General features: G+C 41.8%; 1 protein-coding gene across 1 annotated transcript in view; it reads right to left on the minus strand.

Annotated features, from left to right (window-relative positions):
* The window catches only part of NTN3 (netrin 3), a 195216-nt gene that overhangs the window by 57424 nt on the left and 113468 nt on the right, over window positions 1-24324 (minus strand). Inside the window, exon 3 of the mRNA XM_077449223.1 lies at window positions 15622-15810. Within this exon, the coding sequence (XP_077305349.1) occupies window positions 15622-15810 (189 nt within the window). The remainder of the gene's footprint in view (window positions 1-15621; window positions 15811-24324) is intronic.

The raw sequence follows: 24324 nt of genomic DNA on the forward strand, positions 1-24324 counted from the left end.
CTGTCCTGTGATGCTGAGCTGTATACTCCTGACACTATGGGTGGAATACAGGGGACAGAGTGGGTGGATTCTATAAGGGGTGGGCCTTATGAGAAGTGGGAGGGGTCAAAAAGGAAGGACGGGGTCTGGCGCCCCCCATCCTAAAACTTCAACAACGACCACTGCAGTTTATATACATATATATGCTCTGTCCTATGATACTGGGGCTATATGCTCTGTCCTGTGATGCTGAGCTGTATACTCCTGACACTATGGGCGGAATACAGGGGACAGAGTGGGTGGATTCTATAAGGGGTGGGCCTTATAAGAAGTGGGAGGGGTCAAAAAGGAAGGACGGGGTCTGACGCCCCCATCCTAAAACTTCAACAACAACCACTGCAGTTTATATATATCTATAGCTAGATCTAGATATAGATATAGATATAGATATACTCACCGGCCACTTTATTAGGTACACCTGTTCAATTGCTTGGTAACACAAGATGCTAATTACATGGCAGCAACTCAATGCATTTAGGCATCTAGACGTGGTGAAGAAGTTCAAACCGAGCATCAGAATGGGGAAGAAAGGGGATTTAAGTGACTTTGATCATGGAAAGGTTGTTGGTCCCAGACGAGCTGGTCTGCGTATTTCAAAAACTGCTGATCTACTGGGATTTTCATGCACAACCATCTCTAGGAGTTACAGAGAATGGTCCAATAAAGAGAAAATATCCAGTGAGCAGCAGTTGTGTGGATGAAAATGCCTTGTTGATGGATGAAAATATGGACCAAAATCTCTGAGGAATGTTTCCAACACTTTGTTGAATCTATGCCATGAAGAATGAAGGCAGTTCTAAAGGCAAAAGGGGGTCCAACCCGGTACTAGCAAGGTGTACCTAATAAAGTGGCCTGTGAGTGTATATATCACATCTGCTATTCTATGTAAAGCCCTATTTGTCCCAAAAAATCATGGAACTGAGACAATGCGGCTTAATTTACTAAAGGCAAATAGGCTGTTCACTTTGCAATGGAAGATCATTTTCAACAGAGAATGAGGTGAAATTTCACTTTGTAAAGAATCCCAAATCATGTGCAAGGAAAAAAACAGCATTTTTCCTTGCACGTGATTGGATGATCGAAGTTCACCTCAATTACTAATCTCTGGGAATAATTTCCCTGAAAAGTGAAAATTCTATTTGCCTTTAGTAAATCAATCCCATTGTCAAAACTGGGAAAAAAAGTATGGAAGAAAATACTTAGTGGTTAAAGTTACACTCCAGGCACAAAAGCACAAACTAATGTAACTCTGTATTATTACATCATATACAGTATATACTCGAGTATAAGCTGAGTTTTTCAGCACATTTTTTTTGGTGAAATCCCACCCCCCCCCCCCCCAGCTTATACTTGAGTGAATGTCCCACTTAAGAAAAATATGTCCTGAAAATGAAGCCAAAAAGGGGGCGGGGCCATCTCGCTGGGTGCCGCACATGTATCCGCCTGGCGCCCCTGTCAGTTTCCCCTCCCTGTCATGCTGTGTGTCAGAGATCTGAATCGGGGTGCTGCTGCTGTAACGGTGTCCCACCTCCTAGACCACCTCTTGTGAAAGATGGCACACTGATCCAATGCTAGAAATCATTGTGCAGTGTGTCAAGGGAGGCGGGACATCGTCACCGTGGCTGCACGGCGATTCAGATCCAGCTCTGACACACAGCATGACATCTCATTACCAGGCACTGGTAGGCTGTACATTATGGGCACTGGCAGGCTGCATGTCATGGGCAATGATAGGCTGTACATGATGGGCACTGCCAGGCTGCATGTCATGGGCAATGATAGGCTGTACATTATGTGCACTGGCAGGCTGCATGTCATGGGCACTGGTAGGCTGTACATAATGGGCACTGGCAGGCTGCATTTAATGGGCACTGATAGACTGTACATGATGAGCACTGATAGGCTGCATTTAATGGGCACTGATATGCTGTACATGATGGGCACTGGCAGGCTGCATTTAATGGGCACTGATAGACTGTACACGATGGGCACTGACAGGCTGCATTAAATGGGCACTGATAGACTGTACATGATGGGCACTGGCAGGCTGCATGTAATGGGCACTGATAGACTGTACATAATGGGCACTGGCAGGCTGCATGTCATGGGTACTTGTAGGCTGTACATGATGGGCACTGGCAGGCTGCATTTAATGGGCACTGATAGACTGTACATGATGTGCACTGGCAGGCTGCATGTCATGGACACTGGTAGGCTGTACATGATGGGCACTGGCAGGCTGCATTTCCCACCCTAGGCTTATACTCGAGTCAATACGTTTTCCCAGGTTTTTGTGATAAAATTAGGTGCCTCAGCTTGTACTCGTATATACGGTATTTATTTTTAAAGGTGAGCAGTGTAAGTACCCAAATTGGCCTCATGCAATCGTTGCACAGCAGAGCCCAGGCTGGGAGACATGGGAGCCGCATAAAGAGTCAGTTAGTTGTGCAGCAATGCAAGGAGCATTCTGATGGGTGGAGAGAGCAGAGTGATGACTAGATGAGCTCATCAGTGTGCTGCTTTTCTTTTCACTGTCCAGTCAGAGGCTGGGGAGGGACAAAACCTGTAGGTGTTACTAAACTGCAACAGTGAAAAATCTGGCCTCTTCCCCTGCCAGATAGACTGTGCTGTGTGGTAGAGCTGTGCAAATGTTTGGAACGGATGGACAGAAATATCAAGTAGCTTTACACTATTGGACACATTGGTTGTACAATCTCTCTGTACAATCTCAATTGGATTTTCTAACAGGTGTGTAATGTGAGAAGATATTAAAACAATCCATTCATTTTATTTTCAGTCGGGCAGCTTTTCTGGGGGGGGGGGGGGGGGGGGGGATTATTGAAGATCTGTACTGTGCAGGTTTCCCTCAATAAGCATGCAATAATAATTAATAAGCATGCAATATCCAAACGCATGTCTTGACTGAAAGATGGTTCTAATATTTATGATCCGGTGCAAAATAGAAGTATTGCAAGCATCAGATGAAGAAAGAATGAATTGGGGCAGACAAGACCCTTTAAACAGCTGTCTCCGAGCCCCTCACAGCGGCTACCTCAGCTGCAGCTGTTTAGAAGTCGGAGCTGTATTTTCCGTGTGAAAAATGGGAGGAATTTAATCCAAATGGGGAAAGTCACAGCTGGTAGAGTCATTTAGCCAATAGAAAACTGGCAAAAGAAAGGAGGAGAGGGGGATGGGGACGCGTTAGGGCTCATTAGGAGAAACTAATTGCCACCTTGTTATGGGACAGGAAAAAAAAAAAAAAGAGCGAAGGAAATTCTTTCCAGGTTTTTTTTTTTGTTTCCATTTTAATGGTGGAAAAAGGAACGTGTTAGGAAGCTACAAGAAAAAAAATATAAGGTGAAAGGATATAAGAGAGGCGGCTGCTGTCAGGAGGTGGGGTACAGAACTGTATTTGGGGAGCTGACTTAGAGGGGGACATATAAAGTTGCACTTAGTTTTTCATAAAAAAATAAATAAAATTGTTAAATGTGCTTTTAACCACTTCAGTCCCGGAAGATTTGGCTGCTGAATGACCAGGCCATTTTTTTGCGATTTGGCGCTGCGTAGCTTTAACTGACAATTGTGCAGTCGTGCCACATTGCACCCAAACAAATTGACATCCTTTTTTTCCCACAAATAGAGCTTTCTTTTGGTGGTATTTGATCGCCTCTGCAGTTTTTATTTTTTGTGCTATAAACAAAAAAAAAAATAGCGACAATTTTGAAAGAAAAACAATATTTTGTAATATATATAATATTTATATATAATATATAATATTTATATATTTTTGTAATATTTTTGCTATAATAAATAATAATAATAAATAATTTTTCTCCCAGTTTAGGCCGATATGTATTCTTCTACATATTTGTGGTAGAAAAAAATTGCAATAAGCGTATATTGATTGGTTTGTGCAAAAGTTATAGCGTCTACGGATCCTTTTTCTTCTGTAAGTTGCTTAAACAGATGATTCATGTTGTAATATTTAGGAAAATAACCGGTATATGTATACTGTCTATGTTCTTTATAATTCATACAGCGGTTGCATCCGCGATTTGTATTCTTACTCTTCATGCATTTCTGTAATGCCATATTGTGAGTTTGAGAAAAATTTAATAAAGATTACTCTTAAAAAAAAAAAAAAAAAAAAAAAGTTATAGCGTCTACAAAATAGGGGGATAGATTTATAGCATTTTTATTATTCTTATTTTTTTTTTACTAGTAATGGCGGCAATCTGCAAATCTTATTAGGACTGAGACATTATGGCAGACACATCAGAGACTTTTGACACATTTTTGGGAACACTGGCATTTATACAGCGATCAGTGCTATAAAAATGGACTGATTACTGTAAAAATGTCACTGGCAGGGAAGGGGTTAACACTAGAGGGGCGATCAAGGAGTTAACTGTGTTCCCTGTGTGTGTTTCTAACTGTAGGGGGAGGGGACTGACCTAGAAGAAATGACAGATTGTGGTTCCCAGCTATTAGGAACACACGATCTGTCACTTCTCACAGAACAGAACAGGGATTTGTGTGTTTACACACACACATGTATTAACCAGTGAAAAGAGCAAGGTGCCCTAGACTAATTTAGTAAATACAAAGCCAATTGGCTACTCACATGATATCTGTGAGAATATAGCACGTATATTGTCACTGTGGAGTCACTATGGGGTCCGGAACTGTGTCCAGAGGAATGTCCCAGCAGGCTGCAGCAGTGTATAAGAAAGGTGATGGTAAGGACCAGCCTGGTTCCTGCTTGTCAGTGTCTGCACCAGCGTGGAACGCACTCGGGATAGTCTGGAGACAGGAAGTGACGTCGGGGGCGTGTCAGGTGACGCGTTTCAAGGCGTCCACTTTTTCTTCAGGAAGGCCCTTACCATTGCCTTTTTGATACACCACTGCAGCCCAGTGGGACACTCCCCTGGACACCACAGTGACCACGAACACCCTTACTGTAGATGCTCTATTCTCACAGATGTCACGTGATTAGCCATTTGATTTTGTATTTAATAAATTGTTCCTTAAGTCCTGCACTTAGTCTGGCGCACCTTGTTCTTTTTACCTTTTCCAGAGACTGCTTGACTCCCAAGGGAGCTGCCATTAGTGCTGTCTATTCACCCATGGATTCATTCATCTAAACCGGGACTTGTTTTAATTCCTATTTTAATATTGACTGTCCTCTTTTTTGCCCATTTGTTATAACCTTCCTTCACAGTATGCTCTTTGTTTAACTTTGTGTATGCCCCAATCTCTGCGCCATCTTTTCTTTCTTATTTCTGTATTGACCAGTGTTCCTGCTTGCGGGGGAGGGTTGGGGGGACCTGGCTGCATTGTCAGGTAGGGAGGCCTTGCTGTGCTGGATAAAGAAAAAACGTCCCAGTTGGAATTTTTCCGCCAACAGCCCAGTTGTTAACTTTGGTATTCATTTTATGTAACTACATAAACTTCTGAATCCCTGTGATTGCTAGTATGCTTATATTGTAAAAAGGGGCACTTTCTGTTAAAAAAAAATGGAGGGCAAATCTGGCCATACACAAATACAATTACCTTGTCTTCAGTAGGTGTGATTTCCCAGATTTGAGCCTCTTTAGAGGATAAGCATGCTAGCAATCACAGGAATATAGTAGGCATTGCAGCTACACAAATACCAAAGTTAGCAACCAGGCCGTTGGCTGAAAAATTCGCACCAAGACAATTTTAACAATGTCTACCAAAGTTAACAATTAGAAACACATTGGGGTTGATTTACTACAAAAAGACAGTGCACTTTGCAAGTACAGTTGCTCCAGTGCTTAGTTAGTAAATGAGATGAAGCTTCACTTTACAAATAATACCCAATAACATGCATGGAAAAAAAAAACTGCATTTTTGCTTGCGCATGATTGGATGATGGAAGTCAGCAAAGCTTCCCCTCATTTACTAAGCTCTGGAGCAACTGCACTTGCAGAGTGTAAATGCAACTGTAAAGTGCACAGTCCATTCACCTTTAGTAAATCAACTGTAATGCATAGCCCAAATCTGTATTAAAGCAGCATTTCTATATCCACTTAGCGACTGCCCATCCGCAGTACATGGCCGCTGTAGGCAAAGCATCATACTGGTACATTGCTGCCTACTGCCGAGGGTATGCCTCCAGGTCGGCTCCCGCTGTGATTGTAGGAAGACGGAGACTATCAGCAAGTCCATGACTCACGGCCGGGAGGTGCTGATCGGCTGTTTACATTCACAGCCCTGTGCTGAAAGTCAACACAGGGCTCTGTACACAGGGAGTGATCTCTCAATTTCTTGTCCCTGCAAAAGCAGGGATGAGAAATTGAGAGATCACTAGTAAAAAAAAAACAGCACACATTACACATTTCAGGCAGTGTCATTAGTATAGTGACAGCGTAATTTTTTTTGCACTGATCACTGCAATAATGGCACTGGTGATTTCAGTGGCAGTTAGTTCCCCCCAGTGTCTGCCTCAATATTGCAGTCCCATTAGTAGTATAAGAATAATTTAAAAAATAAAAATTCCAGAATATATACTATAGTTTGACCAAATATTTTTTTTTATTGCATATGTTTTATAGAAGAAAGTAAAAAATATATCCCCCCCCCCCCAAAAAAAAAAATTCCGGTCCTTTTTCATTTATAGCGCAAACATTTAAAACCCAGCAGTAATCAAATACCACCAAAAGAAAGCTCTATTTGTGTTAAAAAAATTATATAAATTTCATTTGAGTATAGCGTTGCATAACCGCGCAATTGCCAGTTAAAATAGCGCAGTGCCGAATAGCAAAAAATGGCCTGGTCGTAAAGGGGGTAAAATCTTCCGGAGCCAAAGTGGATATTTCATTGGCGTGAATCTTTGGTGTGTCTTTTATTAAAAGGTTACATATATGTTTTTTCATTTGTGGGGCCAGTTTGGAGGTACTCTACAGAAAGGGCTTTCTAATAAAAAAATGAAGCAATTAGTCTATCTGAACCTTAAAAAAAGCTTGTTAACTGCGTCACTCGTTGACCAAGGTTCCACTGTACTTTGTTGCCAGACGCTGAATCTGGTGGCAGGGGACGGGTGGCAAGTGGCACGCTGAATCTCGTGGCAGGGGATGGGTGGCAAGTGACACACTGAATCTGGTGACAAGGGAGCGGTGGCAAGTGACACACTGAATCTGGTGACAAGGGACCGGTGGGAAGTGACACACTGAATCTGGCGAGTATTTCCGAGTGATTCCGAATATTTCTGAATGGCTCCGAACCATTCCGAGTGTCACCAGCGCCCTCGCACCTCTGGCCAAATACAGTACTGCACACCCTATTAGCTTGAATTCTGCTCATTGGCTCCGAACCGCTCCGAGTGTCACTGGCGCCCCTGCACTTCTGGCCAAATGAAGTACTGTACACCCTATTAGCTTGAATTCTGCTTGTTGGTTCCGAAACGTTCCGAGTGTCACTGTCGCCCCCCGCACCTCTGGCCAAATGCGGTACTGCACACCCTATTAGCTTGAATTCTGCTCGTTTTGCGAGACAACACTAGCAAACCGAGTCAGGATTTAAAAAAAAAGTTGCTAGTCTTTCAAAATGCTTGTTAACCGCGTTACTCGTTAACCAAGGTTCCACTTTACTTTGTTGTCAGATTGATCGGATTAAAGCTCTTTCTTTTGTTGTCAGAGATCTGATACATTGGGATAAATCCCACTTGATCTTCATGCAGCAGGTGGAAAGTGTAATTATTTAGCTTGTTTGCCAGTAGCAAAATAAATATATTAAGGTCCAATTGTGGTAAGACAAAGAATCTATAATACACAACATTTAATGAGCCTTATTGAGTTCTGAGATAAAAGAAATAAAGGGGCCGGAATTCAGCTAAAACTATGCAGGAAAGTAAAATAACTGTAAACTGGGCACCCATAAATTCAAAACTGGTGACTCATAGCGCAGACAGAATGAGAAGACTGGTTTAAGCTTATTCGATTTCAGTGAAGCAAGGCATGGAAAAAAGCTTATGTGATATAGACCTTGTAACAACCCTATAGAAGTCAACTTATGTGAAAAAAAAAACAAGAAGGCCAATATACAGAATAATTTTCTTAAAAAATGTACTAAAAATGATTTGGTAAAATGCTAACGCACAAACAATCGTGAACTGTACATTGGCTTCAATTGCTGCCATATTACGTCTGGAGCTATTAAAATCTCACCTGCTGGTAATAAACACAGAGCATCGTTTATTGAAGCCTAGAATGCTCCATAACCCCGATGATGAGATTTACTGATCTTTATTAGCCTTGCATTTGACTCGTATGTTACAAAACTGAGAACCATTATGGGATTCCATCATTTTGCATAATTTTCTCAAGCTTTTAATTTTTTTGTAAAGGCAACAGCAGATTACCAAAAGTCCAATACTACTCTGAAAAGCTTGGTGTATGAAGGCAGTGCTTTTTCGTTTTTTTTTTTTTCTACAAATACAGGTGCCAGGTTTAGATGCAGTGTCCCCCTACACCATTTCACCCATAACTTTCATCTAACCCTTAAATTGATCCTTAGCCCCTGTACACACGGTCGGAGATTTCCACAACCAAATCCGTCGGATTTTGTCCGTCAGATTTAGTCTGACGGATTGTGTCCAAAACTGTTGCATACACACGGTCAGACTAAGGCCGCGTACACACGAGAGGATTGTCCGTCCAACTAAGTCCGTCAGACAATCCGACAGACAGTCCGTCCTACTTTTGAATGAACGGACTTGACCACACACGATGAACAGACAGTCCGTTGAAAGCTTGCGCGATGACGTGTACAGCACGTACGACGGGACTAGAAATACGACGTCCAATACACTGCAATGCAACCTTCGGCCATGTAAATCCTTTCTGAGCATGCGCCATACTTAGTCCGTCCAACTAGCCTACTCACGAGTGGACTGTCCGCTGAAACCAAAGTTGGATGGACTGTATTACGGAAATTACGAAAGACTTAGTCCGCCAGACTGTCCGCTGAAAAAGTCCGCTGAAGCCCACACACGAGCGGACTGTCCGCTGAAACACGTTTCAGCGGACTAAGTTGGACGGACAATCCTCTCGTGTGTACGCGGCCTTAGTTGTTGAAAAATCCGATTTCTCAGAATGTGATGACGTAATTTCGTTACGATGGGACTAGATTCAGGCTAGTAGCCAATAGCTTTGATGTAGGAATTTGATCTGAGCATGCGTGGCACTTGGTTAGATCAAAATTCTCTACACATGATCGGATTACGTCCGACCGGCCCAGTTGGTCGGGAAATATTTCCAACATGTTGGAAAATTGGGTCAGACGGAGATTCCGACGGAATCAATCCGATGCATACCACACACAGTCGGATTATCTGCCGACACGGTCCGATAAGACGCATTCCGACGGATTCTCCGACCGTGTGTACGCGGCATAACACTTAAAGTGCCATTCAACCCACATCATAAAAAAACTATCAATAAATGGTGTATTGTATGTTGTTCATACTCACTCAATCACTATGAGATTCGTTTTCTATATTCTGCAAAAAACCTGATTGATCCTGCTGCTCTCTATCCCCCCCCCCCTCCTGTTCATGTCCCCACTGCAGTTGGGGGTTTTGCAGAGGTGTATTGGCAGCTCTGCACATGCTCAGTTTTCAGTGTATTTTCTACCCTGAGCGTTTCCTGCCTGTCACGTCTGAGCAGCTCATGTGAATGCAAAGTCACAAATGTGGGCATGTACATAGTGGTAGTTGACAGCCCACTCCACTCCCCCTCCTTCATGTCCACTAACCAGCTAAACACAATGGGGCGGCATATTACATCTTGATCGATGGAGGATTCACCTTCCTGTTATTCTAAGATACAGGCTGGAGGGGCGTGACACAGCCTGTGACTGGCAGAAATCCGCCCACAGCATGTTATTGACAATTTTATTAAAGATTTGATTTCAAATAAATATTTGTATGGCAATTGAAAACAGGTTATTGATATTAATTATTTATTTTTCCTCTGTATCCCAAAGGCTGTTTTTTTTAAGAACGTGACCGGCAGCAGAGGATTAGAAACTTCTCCTGCCACTGTTTCCCTGCAGACAGGCTGGGAAAGAGCTGGGTCATGTGACAGTTTTATATCTATTAGGAAAAAAGGTAGTTAGATGTTTTTTTCTTAATTAAAATAATTAAAGTGCCACCATCCACATACAGAAAGAGAAGGGGTAATGTAAATGAAAAAGTGTGTATTTAGTATCACTTTAACACTATATTACCAAAAGTATTGGGACACCTGCCCTAACACGCACAGGAACTTTAATGGCATCCTAGCCTTAGTCCGTGGGGTTCAATATTGAGTTGGCCCACCCTTTGCAGCTATAACAGCTTCAACTCTTCTGGGAAGGCTGTCGACAAGGTTTAGGAGTGTGTCTATGGGAATGTTTGACCATTCTTCCAGAAGCACATTTGTGAGGTCAGTCAAGTTCCTCCACCCCAAACTCACTTATCCATGTCTTTTTAAACCATGCTTTGTGCACTGGTCCGAATTATTTGGTGGGGGGGGGGGGGGAGACTACAGTGTGGGGTTGTTTTTCTGGGTTTGGGTTAGGCCCCTTTGTTCCAGTGAAGGGAACTCTTAAAGCATCAGAATCCCAAGAAATTTTGGATAATTTCATGCTCCCAACTTTGTGGGAACAGTTTGGGGATGGCCCCTTCCTGTTCCAACATGACAGGGCAGCAGTGCATAAAGCAAGGTCCATAAAGACATGGATGAGCCAGTTTAGGGGAGGAACTTGACTGGCCTGTACAGAGTACTGATTTCAATCCGATAGAACACCTTTGGGATGAATTAGAGCAGAGACTGCAAGCCAGGGAGCCAGACCTTCTCGGCCACATCAGTGCCTGACCTCACAAATGCGCTTCTGGAAGAATGGTCAAATATCTCCATAGACACACTCCTAAACCTTGTGGACAGCCTTCCCAGAAGAGTTGAAGCTGTTATAGCTGCAAAGGGTGGGCCAACTCAATATTGAACCCTACAGACTAAGACTGGGATGCCATTAAAGGTCATGTGAGTGTAAAGGCAGGTGTCCCAATACTTTTGGTAATATAGTGTATCTTTCATCTATAAGCCAATGCATTCTTTGCCCAATGCTACTTCCTTAATCTATTAACCTCATCTCCTAGCAGCATACCTGCATGCTCCCCCAACACACCATTCCTCCCAGGAGAAAAAATAAATATCTGCTATTTCTGGGTAGGGAAGAACGTGTGACTTGCTCCATGGAAAAGCACTGGGCTCAACACACGAGGGGTCCATAACCTAAGCTATAATGTCAATATTGAAGGCCCCTTGAACGGCCTTTAGGGAAAGGAAGCCTTGGCTCCTGGAAGAATGGCATCACTGTGGGTGTGAACCTAATAGGGAAGTTAAGTAGCTCCCTTAGGATTGGCTACAAAGACCTGAGGTGTCTGGGTGGAGCCTGAACTCTACGCTGAAGCTCATCCAACTGCTCTGAGGAGATTCAGCTGTCACAAGATTTGCCCACCATCCCGCCCGTTGTGATGTTTTGTCACAGCTTTATTGGCAGTTTTGCCCTTGCCAGCAACTGATGTTGCTTAATGGGATATGCCCTCAAGTTATATTCTGGGGGCTGTCTAATGCCTGTCTAGCACTGATGGTAAAGACAGGCCTCTTAGACTATGTGAGTTTATGTTTCGTTGGTGCTCATGGTATACTGTGGCTGCCATTGTTTTTTGGTACATTTGGAAAGTTGTACTTTTCAAAAGTTCAATAAAGCTACGACTTCAGCAATTTGTATTTTGTACAGGAGATTGCTCTTACCCAGAACCTGATTAAAGTTTTTTGATTTTTTTTTTTATAAAAAGAAAATAAGGTTTTAAATTCCCTGAAAAGGACCCAAATTACTACAATAGGACAAAAGAACTGGAACCTACAAGATAGACTTAAAATACACCAGAAAGTGTTTCTGTGTAAACTGAAATTTCAGTCGGATTCCTCTGTGTATTTTTTTCATGGAAAATAATTATTAAGTTCATATTAATCCACTGAGAAATGGGCAGCCCATCAAGGAAAGGTCAAATATTCCATACTCCAGTATAAGTTTCCATTTTTTGTTATGTTAGCCATGACACGCTTTTCTTATTATTCATTTTTTTACTTTTTGTCACTTGTCCAATTACTGTTAAAGCTGCCATGCAAATACACTATATAGTCAAAAGTATTGGGACTTTTACACATACATGAACTTTAATGGCATGCCAGTCTTAGTTCGTAGGATTCAATATTGACTTGGCCCACCCTTTGCAGATATAACAGCTTCAACTCTTCTGGGAAGGCTGTCCACAAAGTTTAGAAGTGTTTCTATGGGAATGTTTGACCATTCTTCCAGAAGCGCATTTGTGAGGTCAGGCACTGATGTTGGATGAGAAAGCCTGGCTCGCAGTCTCCGCTTTAATTCATACCAAAGGTGTTCTATTGGTTTGAAGTCAGGACTCTGTGTAGGCCAGTTAAATTCCTCCACCCCAAACTCACTCATCCATGCATTTATGGATGGGTGTATTTATTTTGCTTTGTGCACTGGTTCGCAGTCATGTTTGAACAGGAAGGGGCCATCCCCAAACTGTTCCCACAAAGTCGGGAGCATGAAATTGTACAAAATGTCTTGGTATGCTGACGCCTTAAGAGTTCCCTTTACTGAAACTAAGAGGTCAATCTCAACCCCTGAAAAACAACCCCACACCATAATCCCCCCTCCATCAAATGATTTGAACCATTGAACAAAGAAAGAAAGGTCCAGAGCTGGAAAATGAAAAAGCATAAATGCAGCGCTGCCATGATAGTGTAAAAGTGGTTTGGTATGGGGAAGTTTTTTCTGGGCAGTTTAAAGCATTAATAAAATAGCACTTACATGATTGGTGGGGTGAATGGTAGCAAGTGCGGCTGCAGAAAGGTGATCTGTAGGAGAGCCTCAAGTCTTCAGTCAGAGGAGAGCATGCTTGTGACAACTGGCATTGTCATGGCAGTCGGAGGGGTACAAGTTCCTTATATGAGTTTGAATATGGAACCGTGTAGGGATCCATCCAGGGTACGGCTCCCATTATTATGGTTGGGACCCATCCTCGGTACGGCTCCCATTATTATGGTTGGGACCCGTCCTCGGTACGGCTCCCATTATTAGGGTTGGAACCCGTCCTCGGTATGGTTCCCATTATTATGGTTGGGACCTGTCCTCAGTACAGCTCCCATTATTCTGGTTGGGACCTGTCCTCGGTATGGCTCCCATTATTATGGCTGGGACCTGTCCTCAGTATGGTTCCCATTATTATGGTTGGGACCCATACTCGGTATGGCTCCCATTATTATGGTTGGGACCTGTCCTCGGTATGGCTCCCATTATTATGGTTGGCACCCGTCCTTGGTATGGCTCCCATTATAATGCTTGGGACCCATCTTCGGTACAGCTCCCATTATTATGGTTGGGACCCGTCCTCTGTACAGCTCCCATTATTATGGTTGGGACCCATCCTTGGTACGGCTCCCATTATTATGGTTGGGACCCGTCCTTGGTATGCCTCCCATTATAATGGTTGGGACCCGTCCTCGGTACGGCTCCCATTATTATGGTTGGGACCCGTCCTTGGTACCACTCCCATTATAATGGTCGGGACCCATTTTCAGTACGGCTCCCATTATAATGGTTGAGACCTGTCCTCGGTACGGCTCCCATTATTATGGTTGGGACCCGTCCTCGGTACGGCTCACATTATTATGGTTGGTGATACCTGCGAGTAGTTGTTTGTCTCTGAGTCGGTGTTTGTTGCAGCTGGAGGCCTAAACATTTGCAATGGTTACGTAGGTACTAGAAGTAGATGCCCACAAGGACATTGTGACTCCTGTTTGTCAGACTGTTCTAGATGTTCATATGTGGCATATGTTTATAGGGTCATATGTTTATATGTTGATATATTATTTTTAATTGTGTTAATAGGCTGCTATGGCCATTCAACTCCATCTTGGGTTTCATGTGGCTCTTCTTAAGAAAAGGTTAGAGGTGGTCCAATAGTCAGGAGAACAAAGCATCTTTTATGCCCTAGTCAAGGTCCATAAACTACACTTCCAACTAGAAATCTCCAGTATGTATAAAATATATGTTTGACCAGCCAAAAGTGGCAAAATAAGCACACACCTTGGGTGCTGTGCTGCAGGAGAGCACAACTGGAACAGGAGCTTCAGCATCACTCAGCTGTCTCCTGCACTGTGCAGGTCTGAGCTTTCAGACTGCAGATTATACATAGAAATTGTGGCTCTCCCTGTATAACCGGCACCACTTCACTCCAGAACTGGTAAACAGAGCACAGTGCCCAGCTGTAATGGAGCCCCAATGATTACACAGGAGGAGCCATGTTCTCCTTGTGTAATCTGCAGATCGGTGCTGTCAGCTTGACAGCTCAAGTTCTGCTCTGCATTCATAAATTACTGTGTAAATAAACGTATAAATTCATTTGTAAATAAAAATAAATAAATAAATAAATAAAAAAAACATAATTTTAGCCTCTTACTAACTTTTAGTGAACTCTTTATTATTTTTTTAAATAAAATAATAGCTTTTAATAAAGCGGTATTACAACTAAAACCAAAAATTTTATATATTGCAGTTTTCCAATAATAAAATGGGATGTGGTGGCTGCAGTGGTTTTCTTTTTTTCAGTCTTTCCCCCCCTCTGTTTTCACCTGATGATCTGGCCAGTAACACACATTCTGTATTAGTGTGCCCCACTCTGGATGAAGGATCACAGGGTCACCTTTAGACAGCAGCATTGTCTGGAGGAAAGGAAATGTTAGATGTACTAGCAGATTTAGATACACTAACAAGCTGAAGCCAAACTCAAGCTCACATTTTATAAGCAGTTACAGCTAACATTTTTTTTTCCTTTTGGGATAAAAGTTTTACATGAATAAATAAAAGCTAACCATTGTAAGCTCCCTTGTCAATGGTAAATGGTTTGGCTCAACCCTATAACTGCCCAATCTGCAGAACAACTTGTTCTTTTCAAAAACAAGAGTCTTACTGGCTGGATCACCAGGTAAAAATAAAGGGAAAAAAAGAATACTAATGCAGCCATCATATCTAAGAATTGTGAAGCTGCAATATAATATATGTTTACTTTTGGGTTTAATACCACATTAATTTATTCTCTTTTTCCCTTAGCATCTTTAAAAATGTTTATTGTTTGTATGATTTATTTTTTTATTTTTTTATTTTGCATTTGTTTGTGTTTATAGTGTCAAATAAAAATAATGCTTTGTACCAGAGACATGCCTGCATAGAAGGGACAAATCCCAGAATAAAGTTTGCCATTTTTTAACCCTAAAAAGTGCAGTTAAAATTTTAGTTAACCTATATTTCTTTCCATGACATTTTTTTTATTATTATTATTTTAATCTGTGTTATTTATTTTTTTTTTTAAAGCTGGAGGGATGAGGTTAATGTTAACATCCTCCTTGGGTGCCAGAGGACTTTGGTGCATATGGTATAAAAACGAGACAAACATGCATAATTAAACAGTGGAGACACCTGCCTTACCTTTGCAGGCTCTTCGGTCGGTGATGGGTCGGCTGACATCCCGGTAAAAGCCCTCTTTGCAGTAATGGCAGTGCCTGCCTGCTGTATTGTGCCGGCAGTTTAGGCACACACCTCCGCTCTTCCTTCCAGACAGCTTGTACAGTTCCATGTTGAAGCGACAACGGCGAGCGTGCAGGTTACAGGTGCAAGCTGAGAACACATTAATGTCACAGTCAGAGGGTGGATCATTTTATCCGCAAAGCCAATATTTCATTGCAGTTGTAGAAAATGTGTTGTTAAGTTGATTGTAAATGATCACATTGTAAAATAACCCATTAAGTTTGAAATAGAAATGAAAGGCAAAATATGTTTGTATAGATATTGAAAAAACTATTTAAATACATTTTTCCCTTTATTTTATAAGTGATCACATTCCCTCTCTTCTCAGCTGCATAAGAGCCTGGGGGAGGAGAAGCAGCAGCACGCTGAGCTTGTCAGGGAATGGCTGTGGAGTGGGTGTGGCTGTGGAGTTAGGGCGTGTCAGGACAAGTCTGATCATTGGAGGAGAGTACACTGAGTTCTCAACATTGCTAAAGAACTGACCACAGTGTGCTCTCCTGCTTAGTGTGGTCAGTTATTAACCACTTGCCGACCGCCTTCCGCATATATACTGTGGCAAGGTGTGGGCGCGCACCCACACCTTGCTGCAGTATATGTAAACAAGGAAAATCCCCATTCTGACAGAAGACAATACTGAGATCTGCTGTTACTAGTAGCGCTTGGCTGCGCAAACCGGCGTACCTGTACATCGGTTCCTGCATGTGATAGTGTGGGCGCGTGCCCGATGTGTGCCACGGGTGAGCTCCCGCAGGTCTGGTGGACTTGAACTTGGTACAGGGAGGCAGAATGGGATTCTGCCTATGTAAACAAGGCGGATCCCCATTCTGACAGAAGGCACTTCTGAGATCTGCTGTTCCTAGTGATCAGGAACAGCGATCTCTGTGTTGTCCAAGTAAGCACATCCCCGAAACAGTTAGAACACACCCAGGGAACACAGTTAATCCTTTGATTGCCCCCTAGTGTTAACCCTTCCCTGCCTGTGTCATTTATACATTGATCTGTGCAATTTTATAGCAGTGATCACTGTAATAATGTCACTGGTCCCCAAAAAGTGTCACTTGGGGTCAGATTTGTCTGCCGCAATGTCACAGTCCCACTAAATATTGCAGATCGCCGCCATTACCAGTGAAAACAATAATAATAAAAAAGAAAAAGTCCATAAATCTATCCCATAAATTGTAAACGCTATAACTTTTGTGCAAACCAACAACTATACGCTTATTGGGATTTTTCTTACCAAAAATATGTAGAAGAATACATATTAGCCGAAACTGATTTTTTAATATATATTTTTTTGGGATATGTATAGCACAAAGTAAAAAATATATATATTTTTTCAAAATTGTTGCTCTTTTTTTGTTTATAGCGCAAAAAATAAAACCCACAGAGGGGATCAAATACCACTAAAAGAAAGCTCTATTTGTGGGTAAAAAGTGACATCAATTTTGTTTGGGTGCAACGTCGCCCGACCACACAGTTGTCAGTTAAAGCAACGCAGTGCCATATCGCAAAAAATGGTATGGTCATTAAGGGGGTAAATCCTTCTGGGGCTCAAGTGGATAATAGGAAAGCAGAGGGACTATCATGAACACCAGGGATGTCACACAAAGATAGAAATACAAAGAGAACCGGATACTTTCTCATATAAGTACATGGTACAGCAGGCATATATCAGGAATATGAAATGTTGGGGTAACAAATGCTTTAAATCACTGGTGGAAATTCTTTAGTAATTTTTTTTTTTAACCACTTGCTTACTGGGCACTTAAACCCCCCTCAGTCCCAGACCAATTTTCAGCTTTCAGCGCTGATGCACTTTGAGTGACAATTACGCGGTCATACAACACTGTACCCAAATGAATTTTTTATCATTTTTTTCCCACAAATAGAGCTTTCTTTTGGTGGTATTTAGTTACAGCTCGGAGTTTTATTTTTTGCTAAACAAACAAAAAAAGATGCAAAAAAAAAAAAAAATCATGTTTTAATAGTTTGTTATAAAATTTTGCAAACGGGTCATTTTTCTCCTTCATTGAAGTGCGCTGATTAGGCGGCACTGATAGGCTGCATTGGTGGGCACTGATGGGCTGCATTGGTGGGCACTGATGGGCTGCATTGGTGGGCACTGATAGGCTGCACTGGTGGGCACTGATAGGCATAGTTAAGGCGGCACTAATAGGCACAGATAAGGCGGCACCGATGGGCACAGATAAGGCGGCACTGATGGGCAAAGATGGGCACAGATAAGATGGCACGGATGGGTGGCACGGATAAGTGGCATAGATGGGTGGCACGGATGGGCACTGATAGGTACCACAGATAGATGGGACTGATGGGCACTGATAGGTGGCACTGATAGGTGGCTCTGATAGGTGGCACTGCTGGGCACTGATGGGCGGCACTGCTGGGCACTGATGGGCGGCACTGCTGGGCACAGATGGGCGGCACTGGGGTGCAGCACCTTTGAGGCAGATTTTGGGTGGCACTGTGGGTGGCACTGCTGGGTGGCACTGTGGGTGGCACTGTGGGCACTGCTGGGTGGCACTGTGGGCACTGCTGGGTGGCACTGTGGGCACTATGGGCACTGCTGGGTGGCACTGACAGGGGGGCACTTACTTTATTTCAGGATGGCACTGCGGGTGGCAGGTGGGCACTGGCAGGGGGCAGGTGTCCGTTTAAATTGCTGGCCGTGATCGGGACTGATGTCCCGAACACGGCCGCCGGCGATCGGCTTTTTTTTTTTCTCCTCGCGCTGTCAGCGCGAGGAGGAATACTAGCCGATTACCGGCTCCGTTTTATCACATGATCAGCTGTCATTGGCTGACAGCTGATCACGTGATAAGGGGTCGGGATCGACCCCTTACACGGATCGGTGATCAGGCGAGTCTCACGGACTCGCCGATCACAGAGCGCGCCGCGCGCGCCCCTCAGGGGGCGCGCAGGCCGCTCGTAACCGGGACTACGTCAATAGACGTAGTCCCGAAAATGTGGGTCCGCGCTATTGCCGTCATTTTGCAATAGCGCGGATCCCAAGTGGTTAAACTAGAACAACAGAAAGAAACAGCTCAACTTTTTTGCTCATTTATTGTCACAATTTTTATTTATTTTTTATTATATCATAGCAACCTCTATGGTTGTGATTGTCAGTTAGGAAATCTTCCGTAATTAAGCTTTAAAGTCTGAAATTATTCAAAAATTAAATCAGCACAAGGGACATTGCCTAATGTTAATGTGATATGTCCCATATGCCAATGGCTGGTGCTTTAGTTGTAATCTTCCATTCTCCGTTACCCCCACTACGATAATCTTCTGGTGCTTCAGGGGTTTATAGTGACAAGGGACCCGTCATATGCACTTACCAAGACTGCCCACCATGCCCCCCTCCTCCACTCATAGAAGCTGAATTATAACTTCCATGACTGAAACATGATCCATGAATGGAGGACAGGAGGATAAATTAAAGGTCCACCTAGTCCATTCATACAGCAACCATTCACTAAAAAATGGTCCTTAACAGACTGATCATTAAGCAGACAGTGCACAACAGTAGACGTGTACTGCCAAAAAATGTGTTAGTTTTAGTTTCATTAGTTTTTCTTTTTTTCGTTTTTCGGGTCATTCGTTATGATCGCAATTTGTACATTTGTAAATTTGTAAATTCATAAATTCGTACATTCATAAATTCATGCATTTGTGCATTCATAAATTCATACATTTGTACATTCGTAAATTTGTAAATTCGTAAATTCATAAATTCATACATATGTTCATTCGTAAAGTAGAAGATTTGTATATTCGTAAATTCATACATTGGTAAATTAGAGAATTCGGAAATTTGGAAATTCGAAATGTGAAAATTCGAAAATCTGAAATAGATAGTAACTAACTATTAAATTAGGTAAAGGTATTGTAATTTCCTTTCAAATTTGGCTGTTAGTGAACGTAACGAATACGAATTTATCCAAAGTTACGATTTATCTGAAATAACGAATGCCACATCTAAACAAATGGAACAGAACAAATTAATAATAAATAATAATAATAAAAAGTTTTTATTATTATTATTGTTATTTATTATTATTAATTCATTACGTTCCATTTGTTTATATACATTTGTTATTTCGGATAATTCGTAACTTGGGATAAATTTGTATTTGTTACGTTCACTAACAGCCAAATTTGAAAGGAAATTACAATACCTATAATTTAATAGTTAGTAATAGTTAAGTTATTATTATTAGGTAATTATTTCAGATTTACGAATTTACAAATTTACAAATTTATGAATGTACGAATGTATGAATTTAAGGATTTTCGAATGTGCGAATTTACAAATGTACGAATTTACAAATGTTTGAATATTCGAAGTTAACGAATATTCTGAAAAAATTGTTAAACGGGTTTTCGTTAATTCGGATATTTCTGAATTAACGAATTTGTCGAGATTCGTTAAAAAATGAATTTGTAACATTAAATGAATTGCACGTGTCTACACAACAGTCAATGCTGGTGTTATCAAGCCAATTCCACTGGGAACTACAACAGATCGGTCTGCTTACGAACACTGTTCAGTCTGTTTAACGTTCTACCATTTCATCAAGCACTAATGATAGGGGGTGTGTGGCCCCCCGAAATGCGTTTGCCTATCTTTTGCCTTGATTGGTTTAACTAGTTGAATAATAAAAACGCTAAGGATTTTTCATGTGGGGCTCTATTAGACAGAGTAGACCACAGGACGAAAGCACAGAACCAATCAGGGTAGCTCTGGACCTTGTGATCACTGTAAACACAAAAAGATATACAAAGAGATTCCTTTCTCCCTCCTGCACCAATGGCATTGATTTGACACCCTGCCACAGCAAAAACTACAATAATCACAATTCCCAACCGTAAACACGCAAGTGAAATCAGAGAGACACCAGACTGGAAATAGGGAGAGCCCAGCACACAAGGGATGGTAAGGGAAGGTTGCCATGGTGACAATGATGGCATCTTGTTCTTTGGGAAATGTGGTACAGTACATGACAGTTACTAATAGATTTGCAGTAAAGCAGGACCACTAAGAAATGAAATAGTTAAACGAACAAAAGTGGGGGGGGGGGTTTGTGGTCCTCGGAGGAGGTGAATGCGCGATAGCAGCGGTCTGTGTGAACCAGATTGGTGTTCTCGCAGGTTGCAATAAGATCTCTCATCAGACGTTAAAATTCAGGATATGTGGTTATGTGTGCTAGGTAAAAACACTCATCTTGCTTGGAGGTATGTATGAATTGTTTATTCAAACAGAAATTACAGATATGGCCAATGCCTTTTGGGAACTGGGCTCTCCCTTCCTCAGGGCTTGACCAATGCTGTTTATTTATATTGGGAAGAAAAGATGTGTGTGGCATTGAATAGGTCCAAATGTTAGCATGATCTGCAGTGAGAACAACTGACTTGTTTTAGGTAGAGGTTGGCGGTTTGGGGTGCATTAACATTCTTATATACAGTGGAACCTCGGTTTACGAGTAACGTGGTTTACGAGTGTTTTTGAAAGACAAGCAACTTTTTTATTCTGATTTGGTTTGCGAGTGTTGTCTCATAACACGAGCAGAATTCAAGCTAATGGGGTGTGCAGTAGCGCATTTGGCCAGAGGTGCGGGGGCGCCGAACAAACTTGGAATGGTTTAGAGCCGTTCGGAAATACTCAGAATCAACTTGGATAAATTCGTATTCGTTAGGTTCACTAACAGCCAAATTTGAAAGGAAATGACAATACCTTTACCTAATTTAATAGTTAGTTACTATCTAATTTTCATATTTAGATTTTCCAAATTTCCGAATTCTCTAACTTACGAATGTTAAATACTCTGTTCCCAAGTGTTCCCGAGCTTTTCCGAGTTCAGCCGAGCTGTCCCTGAGTATTTCCAAGGCTCTCCGCCCCCCCCACCTCTGGCCACATGTGGTATTGCATGCAATAGAAGTCAATGCGGAAAAAATGTATCTTCGTTTCCATTGACTTCTACAGGGAAACTCTTTGGTATGCGAGTGCTTTGGATTACAAGCATTCTCCTGGAACAGATTATGCTCGTAATCCAAGGTTCCACTGTATACCCTTTTGATCATGTATGCAGTAAACGGTATCTTTCAGCTAACTGTTGTGGGTTGATGGGGGTTTTTCCTGTGGCTGGCGGAGGGGTGACTGGTGTTTCTTGCCCACGAGGGGTTCTGGTCACTTTCCAAAACGGGGGCGTGTTCATTCTGTCTTGGCATTTTAGGGCCTCAAGAAATATGATACATACATCATTTTTGAAAAAGGTAGGGAATTTTTCCTATTACTATTACTACTAGTAAAAAATTAAAATAAATGAAAAAACATGTGGTTATTAAATACTAACAAAATAACTTTCTGTCTGACACAAAAAGTGATATAAAATCCACTACAATTGTTGGGCTGGGTTCACATATATGCAAATTGGATGCATTTTTAACCAGATCCATTTCGCATAACATGTCAATGTGCACACATGTCCGGGGCAGCCACGGTGCGGTTTTGAAAAGGGTCCTGTGTGTTTTCTGGGTGTGGTTCAGGTGCGAATTCAGGGAAAAATTTGTACCTAAATTGCACCTCAACTGGTAAACTGAAACGCACTGGACCCTGGACTGCCAACCACAACTGGACATATGTGAACCCGGCCTAAGGCAGGCCATACATGTTCGAATTTTGAAAAATTATTTTCTTTTGAAAATCAGAAATTACATGTGTTTTGCCGATGATGCCACCATTGATTTCGAAATTCGGCCAACCTAGCCTTCAATTTCACCTCATGTTTCTACAGAAAAGAATTTTTGTGGCTGGAAATCTTTTCTTTCCAGGAATTTTCTTTGTGCGCATTTCTTTTTTCGATTACATTTCTCGCACGATTCAGAATTAGAAAATCCTTTGTTTTTCAAAAAATTTCCAACACGTTCGATTACTCAAATTCGATGGCTGGACAAAAATCGGCTGTTGCTGCTGCCCACTAATGACAGCTCTGACAGTTTTTCCGACGGAGTTCTGGCAGAGTTCCGCTGAAACGGACCACACACAAAAGCCCACACACAATTTATCATTCGTTTGGCAGAAAATTTCCAAACTTAGTTTTTTCGGCTCGAAAACGTCAATTATTGATTTTGTGCCCATTAACTGGCCTAAAAATGAACGAACTGTCTAAATGACCGAATTTCGGACGATTTTTCATATAGAATATGGCCAGTATTAGATAAGATTTTTTAAAGAAATTTCTTTCGAAATTCAACCCATGTATGGCCTGCCTTAGGACTCGTACACATGGTCTGATTGTTGGACGACCAAGTGTCTGATTTTTGTCAAAAGGGCATGTGCAGAATTTTGTCTAGCATACTAACGGTACGCATATTGTCGTTTGACAAACATGAATGTAGTGATGTACTATGAGAGTATTAAGAGGAAGTTAGTTTCTCAAGCGTCACTCTTTGGGCCCCTTCTGCTAATTTTGTGTTAGTAGAAGTTTGATCGTTGATTCGCGATTTTCAGATCGTACAAAACAAATTCTTTTTAAAATAGGTTTGGCATAACTACATCAGTATCACCAGCAAAGCAGCTTCATTATTATCCCATTAACCTCCCTGACGGTATTCCCGAGAGTGGCTCGGGGTGAATTTTCAGTACCAAAGCGCTAACCCTGAGCCACATTCGGGACCGCATTGCAGGATCCATGTGGAGGTTACTTACCTTGTCCCCAGGATCCTGCGATGTCCTCCCTGCTGTGTGTGTGAGCCGTGTCCTCCGCCGGATCTATCACAGTGCCAAGCTTTGTTCCCTGCGAGCTTTGTGATGCACAGGGATGGAGAATGGCGCCAAATTCAAAAAGTTAAAAACACACAATACATATACATTACACTGTAATCTTACAGATTACAGTACTGTATCAAATAATTTCACACCCCTTTTGTCCCTAGTGGTTTCTCCAGTGCCCTGCATGTAGTTTTATATTATAAATACTGTTCTTTCTGCCTGGAAACTGGAGATTGTCCATAGCAACCAAAAAGTGTCCCTTTACATCAAAAATGGTTTTAGACCAACTAGAAATCAGCGATAATAAATTAGAATCACTTGCAGAATTGAGCGATAGTGATTTGTGGGGAGATTCTTCATCAAACACTGAAAGTAATGACAGCGACAGCAAGCAAATTTCAGTGTTTTTGATTTGATTACATTATTGAATAATATTTATTATTATTATATTAGTATTTGTTATAATTATTTATAGTTATTTATTATATTATAATTTATGATTTCGTGTTTCAAACTTTATCATACCCGGGATGTCTGCTTCACTCTTGTTTGGACAGATTTAAGTGTGTTATTCCTAAGATTTACAGTCCTACAATATAAAATGCCAAATTTCTATGCAAAACAATGTACCGCTTTGAGCATCAAAAATCTGAAATAATCATACCACCAGGGAGGTTAAAGAAGATGAGAATGTTCGCTGCATGTCGACATTTCATCAATTGCCACATCACGAATGTTAATTCTAGATTACGATCAGTAGTTTACAAGACCAAACTCTTCCCAGTCGTTCCTGGATTCCGAGCATGCATGTTTGT

The sequence above is a fragment of the Lithobates pipiens genome, unplaced genomic scaffold (genome assembly GCF_037356315.1).
Source record: "Lithobates pipiens isolate NorthernLeopardFrog02 unplaced genomic scaffold, aLitPip1_a1.2 Scaffold_22, whole genome shotgun sequence".
Taxonomy (NCBI): Eukaryota; Metazoa; Chordata; class Amphibia; order Anura; family Ranidae; genus Lithobates; species Lithobates pipiens.